The sequence below is a fragment of the Python bivittatus genome, unplaced genomic scaffold, assembly GCF_059951505.1.
Source record: "Python bivittatus isolate LINGU-HERP-01145 unplaced genomic scaffold, Pbiv_v1 ctg000480_np1212, whole genome shotgun sequence".
In the NCBI taxonomy this organism is placed as follows: domain Eukaryota; kingdom Metazoa; phylum Chordata; class Lepidosauria; order Squamata; family Pythonidae; genus Python; species Python bivittatus.
The window spans coordinates 90,591,418-90,605,072 of record NW_028277075.1 but is presented as its reverse complement, the minus strand read 5'-3'; the positions used below and the strand labels follow the sequence as shown (position 1 = coordinate 90,605,072).

The 13,655-nt window shown below is 39.2% G+C and overlaps 1 protein-coding gene across 1 annotated transcript in view; it reads right to left on the bottom strand.

Moving 5' to 3' along the window:
* THSD7B (thrombospondin type 1 domain containing 7B) overlaps positions 1 to 13,655 on the bottom strand; it is a 307,764-nt gene that overhangs the window by 13,119 nt on the left and 280,990 nt on the right. Inside the window, exons 20-23 of the mRNA XM_088145129.1 lie at positions 6,618 to 6,763; positions 5,196 to 5,355; positions 1,213 to 1,386; positions 720 to 815 (exon numbers count right to left, since the gene is read on the bottom strand). Of these exons, the coding sequence (XP_088001255.1) occupies positions 720 to 815; positions 1,213 to 1,386; positions 5,196 to 5,355; positions 6,618 to 6,763 (576 nt within the window). The remainder of the gene's footprint in view (positions 1 to 719; positions 816 to 1,212; positions 1,387 to 5,195; positions 5,356 to 6,617; positions 6,764 to 13,655) is intronic.

Below are 13,655 nucleotides of genomic sequence, written 5' to 3'. Positions count from 1 at the left end.
ATTTACTTGTACTGTGGTGCACAAATTTGTATTTCTTTTGGGAAAAGCTGCACAAAACAATTTTTCCTGCACATAGCATGTCAGACATTAGAGGGAAGATTGGATGGCAGCAAGCAATTACAGTTTTTCTTATCTCTTTCCTGCTATCTAATGGTCATCCAGATTTTTATGGCCCAGGACTTAAAGACAACAAACTGAGACTGAAATGGAGAACATGCATAATATATAGCTGGGTAATTCCAGGGATTTGCCTGTTCTAGATGGCATGGATTTTCTTAAAAAAACAAAAAAGCACACAGGTGTGCACTTTGGGAAGGTTCTTGGATCCAGTGCTAAGATTACCAAAGGAGGCCCAGATGATTATACTTATCATAGCTCCTACTCTTTGGATGGGCCAATCTTATCATGGCTTCTACTCCTTAGAATGCTCTTCCCATTGGTGTTCAGGAGGCACCGATAGCGTTGCTTTTACATACCTCTTACAAACTTACCTTTTTATTCAGATCTTCCTCGTTTTAGTGCTGTGTGTTTTAATTTAGACCTGTGGTTCCTGATCCCAGCTTTCTCATGTTCAAAATATTAAAATATTTTAATTTCTGGGAGTTTTATATATTTTGAACCTGCAATGTTGGTTTTTATATACATTGGAACTAGTATAAAATGGCAATGGTGATGGTGATGGTGATAGTGATGAAGATGACATTGGTAAGCATGCCTACCTGTAACATTCAACCTATCGGAACGCTGGCACCACACTGTGCGTTCATTATCTTGCCAAAGACTTGTTTTCCATACATAATCATAGCATTTTCCTCCTATAATCCAAATAAGGTAGCAGTTTGTATTTACTTGAGATACTTGCTGCTTTTCCTTTTCAAGAATACTAAACATTCTAAGTAAATTCAAAAGAAAACTATTAAACGAGACACATCAAAACCTCCAAATACAAAGACTTAAGAGTTTGTTGTTCTGGAGATTTAACTTTCTGTAGTTGTTTATTCTATCCCATTTTTTCTCATTTCTAAGGACTGCAAACACTTTCCCAGTCTCTGCTTGCCTTTTTAAATATTTTCTTAATAAACATCTTTTGACTGGAGGGGGGGGGACAGTTTGGAAAAATTACAATAAACTACAAAAATGACAACAAGAAAACAGTTTAGAAGCAAACTCTTCTGTGAGATAATAAAAACTGTGGTTTATAGTATTACCTACCTGAGCAAGGCCTGGTCTCCAATTCTTGTTCAGGGCAACTGTCTTGATTTTCAAAAGACTGAATTATAAATGTTCTTGACCGAGACTGGCGACCCATACTCTCAAAGCTCCTGCCATCTATGCATGTTAATTCACAAGAACTCCACTCTGACCACTCTGTTAAATGACAGTCACCTGTATGCACAATAATGAAGAACGGAGGGAAGCATGATTTTGCTATTAAATGTCTCCATATTTTCTTAAACTATAAAATCAGAAGGGAACTACAGATCATCCAACCCAAGGGACAATCTTTTACAGCCTGGAATCCTTTTTTGGAGCAACCTCAGACTGTGTTGCAGAATGAGTGAGAAAATAGCCCAAAAGTGTGACATGGTTTCCTGTCTTTCTGTTTTTATATAACTTTATTAAATTTTTGAATACAAAAAGGTTAAAAACTAACAAGAATTAGAAATCAAGAAGAGGAATAGAAAAGAAGAAAGAATACAGAAAGAGAATCAAAGCAAACGTGCTGAAAAGTAAAGAAAAAGGAACAGAAATACAGAAAAAAGAATGACTTCTGACTTCTTTTACAGCAGATACAAGTAAAACATACATTAAAATCTTACTCTAAGATTTCAACTTAACATCCAGTTTTTCTATAATCTATTAATTTTACTAATCATCAAATCCATATATTATAATTTCATTTTTTTTCTGTTTCCTGCAAAAAGTCCAAAAAGGATTTCCAATTAGCATCAAAATTAGGGTTTCCTGTTCTTTCTGATGTGAGAAATTCACACACACACACAAACAGAAGCATAAATTCTAGAACTAGCTGAAAGTTAAAATCGCAAAGAATACCACAATTGCTGACCACCATTTCCGTGCAAAACCTAGAAAATCCTGGTCTCACCCATGAGCACACTATGGACTTTATGATTTTTCCCTTCACTACAACCTGAAATGCCCCCAGGAGACATTTTGTGCGATCTTACTCATTTACTTGACCCAATCCAATTGCTGCTCAGTTCAAGATATACAGTACAGTGGAACCTCGAGTTACGAATTTAATCCGTTCCGTGACTCTGGTTGCAACTCGAATTGGTCGCAACACGAGGCAAATTTTCCCATAAGGTTCAATGTAATTACCGTTAATCCGTTCCAGCGTCCGCCGACCATGCGTCAGGGGTGGAAAAACGGCTGTGGACCACGCGGCAGGGCGGAAAAAATGGCCGCGGACCACGTGTCAGGGGTGGAAAAATGGCCGCGGACCACATGTCAGGGGCAGAAAAATGGCCGCAGACCACGTGCCAGGGGCGGAAAATGGCCGCGGATCTGATTCATAAGTCGAGGCGAGTTCGCAAGTCGAGGTAAATTTTTGGGGCCAGAGCTGGTCGTATCTCGAAAAATTCGTAAGGAGGGGTGTTCGTAACTAGAGGTACCACTGTATAGGACCTTCTAACAACAGTCAGCCTTGCCAGTTGTGAGGGATGCTGGGAGTTGTAGTTCAGCATCATTTAAAGGGCCAGAACCTCTCTATCTTTGCACCTCAGCATTCCTAAAAGCACCCTAGAGACTGCTTTGAAAACATTAATTTTAGAGCAGCACTGGGAACTTTTTGGTGTTGAGGGCCACACTTTTTAAATTATTTTTTGTGGCAGCTAAAGGATACAATGAGGTAATATATGAGAATGTAGTATGTGCATTTGTGAGGGGAGGTGAGGGTAGAGTTGCTTTTTTAGTTATGTTAAAACTTCCCAATCTTTTGTTTTTCAGTTATGTTAAATTAAAACAATTTTTAATGTATTTTTTTCTTTTTTGTTGCAAAAAATAGTAATAAAGTATATCTTTGTTTTATACTGACTGACAGATTTTGGCAATACAATTTCACAAGACTGAGTGAGTGAGGATTCTGAAAAAGAGGTGGAGACTGCATGTGACCCCTGCTATAGAATGCAGGAAAGGCTGCATCAAGCATATCAAGTGTGTTGTTGTTAAAATTTGTTCACCACCCGAATGTCCATGACCTAATTATTAGCATATAATCTATTATACCATTTAAAATCAGTTTCTTAAAAGCTCTTTTGCATGGCTTATGCTAGTCAGTATACAGCAAGCACAAATAATTTATATTTTAACGTAGCTTTGGAAATTTTGTTTTCTCTGGGCAAGGCTAAAATCTTGACTACGTTGGTCTTTTCCTGCAGTTAAACAATAACATCTTCACTTGGTGTTTCACAAACACACACACACACACACACACAGAAAGAATGTACCACTTCAGTTAAGGCAAAAGGTGCTTAAACCAGATGTGTCTTTCCCCAGGATGTACTGTAGGGCTGCCACACAATTCTAGGAAAAGATGCAACTACAGGTAGTCCTTGACTTACAACCACATGGGACTGGAATTTCCATTGCTAATGTATGCCGTGTAAAGCAAGATGACTGCATCGCTTAATGACTACAATCCTGGCACTCCCCATTGTGGTCATTAAACAAATTCCACTGGTTGTTAGCTGAGGACCCACCCCAATCCAAGCCAGCCTTGGTCCTTCCCAGCCTTGAGCCTCAGTAAGATAAGGGATGGCCTTCAATTCCCCCCACCTGCCTATCTCCTCCCCATCTCTGCCCTTTCAGCCGCTCTGCATTCTGCCGTGCAGGCAGTAAGCAGCCCCATAACCATGTGGCTTTGGGGCTGCTTGCCACGCTGCAGCTCAGGGGCTTCTTGGCCCGCGTTCCCCCTTCGCTCGCTCACTTGCATGCATGTACCGCGCCCTCCTTCCCTCACTTGCTCACTTGCACGCACCAGCACTTTCCTTCCCTCTTCACTTGCTCACACTGCAGCTCACATTGGAAGCTGCTGGCCATTCATGAAGCTTTCTCCTTCTTCCTGCAAAGCCCCAGAAACTCAGCACAGCGCAAAGGGGGTGAAGGGGGAATGAGGGCGCTGGTGTGTGTGAGTGAGTGAAGGAGGATGTTGGTGAGGGTGAGCAAGTGAAGGAGAGAAGGAGAATGCAGTGCGTGCAAGCAAGTGAAGGGGGAGGAGGGTGCTGGTGTGTGCAAGCAAGCAAAGGAGGGTGCAGTGCGCATGAGCGAAGAAAGGCCGGGGTGGGTGGGAGAGACTTACCCAAGCAACTTGCAACCTCCCCTGCTGGCTTCTCCATTGACTCTGCTTGTGGGAAGCTGGCAGGGAAGTTTCCAAATGGCGATCATGTGACCACAGGGGCACTGCAACAGCCGTAACTTCGGGGATCAGTCATAAGTCCATTTTTTTCAGCACCGTCATAACATTGAACAGTCGCTGAACAAATGGTCATAACTTGAGGACTACCTGTACTTCAGGAAGTTGCAAACATATGCCACTTCAGCACCATAGAGGGTCCAAAGTACTTTTTTGCCATTGAATCTGAAGAGTTACAGAGCTCTATGGTATAATGAAATGTGCATTGCATGTTACTCTCAATTACATGATTATTTTAACCCTTCATCTGGATTTATATTGCCTATATTAAAACAGTGGAGTTCAGAGAGATCTTATAATGAGTTTATACATGAGTCTAAGATGAAACGTTAATGCTACAAAAACCAAAAGAATCATTCTCTCATGAAAGGCTGCTGTCCAAGTGAATAGAGAAACTGCAACTTATGGTGGACAGAACAAGATTCTGATCATGGATGGATCCTCAACCCAAAGTCAGCAAAGTCAGAGCCAAAACTGGGTGACCTTTTGAAATTTGAGGGTTACTTGAGGCCCACGGACCACAGAGTCATCATACCAGACTTAAAGGTTGGTATCAGGAGGCAAATTTAAGTAGTATTTTGTATGGATAACTTCCGATTAGTCATGTTTAAGGTTGGACAGAAATCCATCAAAAAAGCTAGGATGTATAGAATGAACTGCAGGCATATGTCAAACCACCTATTTTCTTGGAACATCATATGTGCTAGGCCATACCTATGTATCACAAAAAAGACAAAACATAGTCCTTCTCAAAGTTTACCTGGACAAGGGACATAACATGGAAGCTGAAGTAAATTCTCTTTAGGTGGAAGCTCTTCACACAATGTACTCTCTACTTGCTTAAATACTGATGATAAAGTGCCATCATGTACCACACATAGGAGGTTTCGTACTTGGATTCCATCCCCACATTGTCCACCCTAGTAGAAAAAAAAATAGAAGTTACCAAAACAATTTGCTGTATAATAATCACACTTTGTATGGAATAATAATAATAATAATAATAATAATAATAATAAATCATTATCCTACAAACAGTGCAAAGTGTTGTAAGTCAGTGCTTCTTGCAGCGTTCAAGAACGGTAAAAATGTAAAAGCAGTCTTTCCTACTTCCAATATTTGTGTTCAGTCCCTTGCAGTTGATAGGTATTCTGCAATGTTGTTAAAGGATCAGTCTCTCACAAAGAGTTCTTTTGTGTGTGTGTATGTGTGTGTGTGTGTAGGGAAGGAAAAGGATAGATTTCATCTTATCATTCTTTAACCACACATAATAATGAACTTTTGAAGATAATATGGATCCTGAAGGACTAAAGGCCTCACTCTGTATATTGCCTATTCTGCTAATAATGTAAATGTAGAAGAAAAGGTGTTTTGGGTCTGTTTCTCGAAAATCATGTCCCTTTAAAATATGTTACATCTTCCTCTCTTTTGCAGGTCTTCCTGGATATGGCCCAATTAGTCTGAGATGATTAATGCTAAGCAGATCCCATCTTCTCCCTACCCTGAAATAGTGGAAATCCAGATCACTTTAAAACCAATGCTAGATATTGGATCAAATGTTTTGGATGAAGAATGATCTAGAAGATAAATGGGCAAGGGTAGAATGATGTATAAGGCAAATCAATGCATGCCAAATTCAGTGTGAAAAAAGGGAGGGCATACAGGCCATCCATGCTGACAAAGCAAAAGTACAGCCATTTGATGCTTCACAATTCACATCAGCATCACGTTCACATTAGAAAAAAAGTAATCACTTCAAGGAAAAAAACAGGACTCAGCACTTCAGGCTACAGCTTTAAACTATACTGTTTCAAGGCCTTTCAATGTATTGAAAGAGGCTACATGGTGTTCTTAGTGCAAAAGTCAATTTCCTTGGTAGCAGAGTTCTCTAAAATTAAATCATGCTTTGATCTAGCCATGCTGATGCAAAACCTATGACACTCATTGGAATGCTATTACAGATATACAATCCTTTGACCTTTGATATTAAATTAGTTTTTAGTCAGCTGCTTTAGTTGTATTTATGACTTTTCCATACTTTGATAGAATTTTCAATGATATTGAATTAAAATTGCCCTCTTAACTTTTCAAACCAGGTTCAAATTGACTCATAGATGTGGATTGTAATCAAGTTCATTTTCTACCTATTGTTCTAAGGAGATGTTTTACAAACTTCAAGTACCTCAACTTTGCATGGGAACCACTCTCCAAGAACCCAGCTATAGCAGGGTTTTGCAACACAGTTTCGGAACTGAGTGAGCTCAGTTGGGCAGGGCCTTCCTTCTCCTTGCGCTTCCATAATTATAGATCGGGTACGTAGCATCTGACCTAAAGAAGGAGAGAGGATTATTTTTGAATATCTTGTATTTTAATGTTTTCTGAATCTTTCTGGGCACATTTACAAGTTGACAAGTTGTTGTGAAAGGTGGTTATGAAGTCTGCCAGTCCCATCCCCCTAATTCTTTTAAATGAAAACTGATAAGGCTAAAATAATAATAATAATAATAATAATAATAATAATAATATCATCATCATCATCATCATCATCATCCCCCGGTGAGGCACTACTTTCCCGTGGTTGTGGGGTTTGTGTTACCCAAGGAGGATGAGAGCTATGCCAGAGGTTCAACCATACAGGACAGGTCTCATCAGAGGAGCCAGACAAAGAGTATACTCCCATAAATAATATGGGAAGCTGAAGAAACAGTGGATCACCTGGTTAACTGCCGCAAGAAGATCACTCAGACTGACTACAAACAACGGCATGACAAAGTAGCAACAATGGCGCATTGGAATATCTGCAAGAAATATACCATTTGCCTGCAAGCAAGAACTGGTGGGACCACAAAACAGACAAAGTAATAGAAAATGAAGAAGCTAAAGTGCTCTGGGACTTTCAAACTCAAACAGACAAGCACCTGCCACGTAACACCCTAGACTTAATTGTTGATAAGAAAGAGAAAAATGTCTGGATAGTGGACATTGCAATACCTGGAGACAGCAGAATTAGAAGACAAAGAACTGAAGAAAATCACAAAATACAAAGACTTGTAAATAGAAGTAGAACAACTGTGGCAAAAGAAAGCAAATATAGTACCAATAGTAAGAGGCGCCTTGGATGCAATCCCAAAACATCTGGAGCACCACTTGAACAGCATCGGTATTGACAAAATCACCAGCAGTCAATTGCAAAAGGAAGCTTTACTTGGAACAGCTTACATCCTGTGATGATACCTTTAACACCATCAAACAACAACATCTGCCTATCTCAGGTCCTTGGGAAGGACTCGATAGGCGGATAAAAATGCCAAATCCAGTCTAAACATCTGGATGACTGTTCAACCAACAATAATAAATTATCCAAGAACTTGAGTACAAGGCAGAGTGCAATCTATGTGACAAATTACAAATTCTTGATTGTGAACAAATAATTAACCAATTTTAATCTATTCTAACACTCATTTCACAGGATATGAACTTGGCCAACAAATTAAGTCTATGCTCCCAAAAATAATTCCCTTCTTCTTCTCTCTTGAAAATAAAATATAATAGTTATCCTGTAGAAAACAAACTGATGATATTCAGAGAAATATGTGCAACTAGCAAGATCATTTGTCAGTGAAGTACACCTCTACCAGCTTCAAAAAACTCAGCCAACCAAACCTCAAAATATGAATGTCACATTGTAAAACACAACACATGCCACACCAGAACAAAAATATTAACATGCACTCATACATGCAAATAAAAAACTAGGAAACATAGTGGATGCTGCATAGCACAGGCAAAACATCTGCTCCCATCCTCAGTTTTGCCCCCTAACTCTCTCTTGAACCACAGTAGCTGGACCTCTGCCTTTTTCTTGTTTCGGGGTAGGGCATGCTTCAGAATAAAGTTGTGGCCAGTATCTCCCTCCCCGCCAAGATATTCTGGAAAAACAATGGCACTAGAGGATAACACTTTGCAACACATCAGCTTTTTCACTGAAACATGTTTTATAGATTAAAGACACAGAGAGAGATTCTGGGAGCCAGGCCGATGTCTAGGGAGGTATCAACGTGTATGCTAATTTCCATGGGCTGCATCTCCAATTTTTGGGAATTCTCAAAGACATTATCAGTTGTGAGTGAACTCTTCATAATCTTATGAGAAGGGCCCAATATACAGTCCAAAAATACTTAGCATCCAAACCATTATGTTCAAATTATTGTAGGTATTCAATATGAATCAACATCCTTCCTTACTGTTCTACATTCCTTTACATCACAGTGTACAAACTATCTCTCTTTTGGCCTCAGATGTATTTTCCCTCTGATCAGCATTAGCAACCACAGGCTCTCCACTGCTTTAGTTATCATCAGCAACAGTATCAGCAAGGAGAGCAGGGAGCGGGGTGTCAGAGTGACATAAAGGGTTGCAGCACCTCAAGCCCCGCCCTTCTGGGTGCATGTGCAACATATGTAGAAAAGGGGCAGGTTTGCAGGGCTACTTGCATCAATCAGGTCTCCCTTGCTTCCCCTCAGACACTGCTTCTTATTAGTCCCCTGGTTCCTTCACTTTTTTCTTTTACCTTCTTTCCCTGGCTTTGCACTGTCCAGACTCCCACCTCATCTATTTTTGTAGCTCTGTGGTGTAGAAACACACATGCCTTATCCAAAATGTGTTGGGAGGCTCAAACACATAATCAGAAAAGAAAGAAGTATGCGCTCAAAAGGTAACTTTTAATAGAGTAGAATACTAGTATGAGTAAATGACATTTGACTGATAGGACATCATTTGACTACAAAGTTAAACAACCTTTTTCGGCCTGGAGCTGCACTACATCTTTCTCCCCCGTGTTGCAGCTGTAAGAATCATGGTTGGTGACATTGAGATGTTACTAGAATGATGGGATGATTTTTTTAAATGTCTATTTTGAGGGGTTTTTTTAGTTTTAAAGGACTCAAGGCACTCACTTTACATTTTTAAAATTTATTTGTAACATTGCAAGATAGCTGGATGCAAACAGGGCTGAAGATAACAGAGAACAGAAAATTCACCAGTGGAAATTTATTCTATCATGGAGGAATTGTCAGCTGGATTCGCAGTCAGTTGTTGCCCTCTCATCTGCAAAAGCAGAACACACATCTGCACCAAAAGCTAGCTAAACTAATATTGTACATGGGATAGGATAGATAAGCCAAAGGACACAATTATATCTGTCTACATTAGGACAACAAAGTTGCATTCTGATTCCAAACTAGAGAAAGCACACTGATGCCAAGTACCATTATCTGTGAGATGTGCAAAAGGGGCCTGTTGATTTGAATGACACAGAAGAGATGCTAGCAGACATACTCCCCAAGCCACAGGCAAGAGGCCAGTTTCAATACCTTTGTGTAGCTGTTAAAAAGAATAATGATGGAATTCAATTTTGCATGTTTTTTGTATCTGTGTATCCACTGAGCACTGGAGGCCATATATAGAGGGATAGTTAGCAGAAGGATTTTACACTTTTCCTTGCCTAACTTTACAGGTCTCTACTAACATGCCTTATAATGGCTAGATTGACTTTTAGGGAGAAATCAGTTTCACTTCCTTCTCCTAGTTTGGTTTCTGTCCTATTCTGCTCTGCTTAGTTTCTCTCCTGACTTACCCTCTCTCCAATAATGGAGGAAAGCTCAATTTAGGTTCTAAGCTGTAGACATGCTAATAAGTCAAGCTTTCCTATCACTTTGTTATTTGCTAAACAGGGTTTATTTTCTTTCACATCAGCACCAGCCTCAGGTATTCCTTGTACAAAATTAATTCTTCTGACTTTACACACATTCGTTCTGCTGTACAAAACCACTTGCTATATAAAACCACTTGCTGATCAACACAATTTTCATCAGCCTCACATGAGTCAATGGTCAGCACTGAAAGCAGATGGAAGGCACTGCTTTGGAGAAGGCCAATTCTGATTCCCCCCCCCCCCCAATGGCCTTGAATGAATGTGATGAGACCCAGTATGGTGTAGTGGTTAAGGCACCAGGCTAGAAACTGGGAGACTGTGAGTTCTACCCCCACCTTAGGCACGAAGCCAGCTGGGTGACCCTGGGCCAGTCACTCTCTCTTAACTCTAGGAAGGAGGCAATGGCAAACCATCTGAAAAACCTTGCCAAGAAAACTGCAGGGACTAGTCCAGGCAGTCACCAGGAATCAAAACTGATTCAAGGATTTGTTCTAATAAGAGGGATGCCTTTGCATGGGAGATATTCTGGCTCTGGCAATCATTGTTGAATCTATAATATCAATTATCTGATACACTAATTCACTTTCAACATGTAATGATTGAATGTGTCCTGTATGTATGTGTGTGTGTGTGTGTGTGTTTATGTACTGTATGTGCATGTGTGTGTATGCGTGTGTGTGTATATACACATGTATACACACACATGTATATATGTATATATATACACATACACACACGACAGTTCTCCCTACTGCTTCCCTTAATAAGAGCCATTGTTAGTTGCTCAACCTGATAAAGAAAGCAAGTTTGCCTATTTAATACAATCTCCAGCATTGCACTACCCTTCAGGAGGCTTTTTCAGTTTCAGGAACAAGCTGGCTTCTATGTAATTGGAATAGTATTAGATGAAGCATTTCTTCTTATGGGCTGTCCTGTGTCAGGGGAATAGATGACGATCAATCTTTTTAACTGAGTTTGGTGATACTTTAACAAATGGCACTTAATACTATTATTCCAGAAATGGTAACCTAATTTCTTCTCCTATTTACTGAGTTAAGGATATTTTGCTGAAAATTAATCGGTTCTTAATGGAAATGGTAAAAGTGGTTATGGGCAGTAATGGGAATTACCGGGCTTGTAATTTTTCAGCTACGATAACTGTAATTTGGTTAAACAACCTTCACATTTCATTTGGTTAGAAATAGAAAAAGAAAAACAGGCAAAACATATGGCTGTTGTTGCTGGAAAACAGCACTATCATAATTACTATTTTTTGTAATATACAACACTTCATTATTATTTGGGTTTTTCACTAAGTCTGTCACTTAAACACCAGAATATATCATGTAACACAATGCCAGAACTGAATCCACCTCCAAGCATCCAGAGAAGGCCTGTGGAGAGTCCCCAGTCCTCATGAAGTTTCTGGGGGGGGTGGGCTAGACAGGCCTTCTCTATGGTAGTCCCCACTTTGAAGAACTCACTTCTCCCAGAGGTATGAGCAGTGCTCATCTTGTTAATATTCTACCAGCAAGTTAAAACTGTATTATTTTAGTCAGCTTTTGGCCCTTAACTCAGTGTTTCTCATCTTTCACAACTTTAAGATGTGTGGACTTCAACTCCCAGAATTCCTCAGCCAGGAATTCTGGGAGTTGGTCCACACATCTTAAAATAGTCATGGCTGAGAAACACTGCCCTAACTGATTTGAGTGAGGGAATCTATCTTGCGTATTTAATTCCTGGTTTTGGTATTATGCTTTTGTTTTTATTTTACTTTTTTGTTTTTGTATACTGCTCAGAGTTCTCAGGATTGGGACAGATTATATACAGAGGGAAATAAACAACAAGCAAGCAAACAAACAAACATACAGGAAGCTTGAGAAACTAACTTTTAAAATAAATGCTTGGTTACCTAAACCATCAGCATGGGCACTTCCCAACCCCCTAGCCAAAACCATGCAATATCTTTATTTATATCCTTTTCAAACCATTATTTTTCTGAAGGTTAATTATGGATAAGGAAATTAGCTTAATAATAAGGATTCTCTTTGGGTAATTATTCATTGTGTTCTACCTTATTTTTATTGATTAACTTGCTGTGGAGAAATATGAAAGTAGGGCTATCTACTAGTTTATCATAAATTCTATTAAGCCTTTGCCTAAAAAGATGGCGCTTAAAAATGAGTTTAATTAAGGACACAATGAAGCATTTCTCTCAGATGCTTCTAATTAACAAAGAAGAGTTAGCAAGATTTGGTGAATGAAACATATTCATTATCAATACAGAAAACAAAGATTCACATAGATAATAATTTGTAATAATTATTAGGATTTATATTGTATGGTATTACATTAGTGTAATACAATTTGATGCCTCTGGTGCTGTGTTTCAATATCCTTCCTTGTTTTTAGTAGAATCTTTGCACCCATCCTTTACTGTATAACAATCAGTAAATTCCTGGGGAAAAAATCTCACTGAAAAGGCTGCTTCAGAACAAAACAAAGGCAGTGTTCTATGGGACATGATTTATTCCTAATAACAGCTATAATCCTAGGATAACATGGTTGTTTAAACTTGCTAGACCTCAGAGGCATTTATGCAAGCTACTGTGCATGGGATTGCAGCCAACATAATTATTCTACTCCTACTCAGGTTTACAATTTTCTCAAGAGCCTCTGAATTTCCCCAATTCCTTTGGACATTGATAAGGAACCCTAGCACTTTATAGTCAGAATGGCCTTTTAACTTGTCATTAATGCATAATCTTGAAAAGTGACTTGAAGCTAATAAAGCCATTTGCTATTATTCACCACGTGATATGCATATTCTTTCTGGTAAAAGTGAACTTGGGAAAATATCACTATAAATGTTCACTTCTGAAAGTACACTGTAGAAAGTACAGTATTCTAACTACAGCTCCCGCAATAACTGCCTCTTACAATTGTTTCCCAGTCTTCTGGGAACATCACATTCTGGGAACATAAACCATGGAAGAATGTCATCATCTCAACTGAAGTAGGGACCTTGAAGAAGGCCAGTACAAATGGAAGGCCAGCTGCATTGCATTTCTATGGACTGAAGAATATATAACACAAAGAATTATTACCAACCATCAGGAGATAGTAATAGTGACAAATGCCAGTTCTGCCCTGGCTAATCTTGCATAAACAGAAAATCGGAGAACCTCAGTTTCTTTGTGATACCATCAGAAATCATCTCACAACTGAATCTCTTTTTGAAAAGCTGTTACTTTGAGACAAAGCTGAGCACCAAGGCCCTTTCAAAATTTATTGTTCAATTTTGGGACAGAAAAAATAGATGGACAAATTCTTCCAAGTTCTTCAGATGATGGAGATTTTCTCCAACCATTTTTTCACGAAAAAAACTCCTGCTTAGTGCTGACAGTAACACTGCCACTGAAAGAGCCCCATAGGAGGAATTCCCTTGAAGTATCTTCTCAGCTGGCTTAAGATTGTTGGAAAGATGATAATACAGTTGCAAACAGG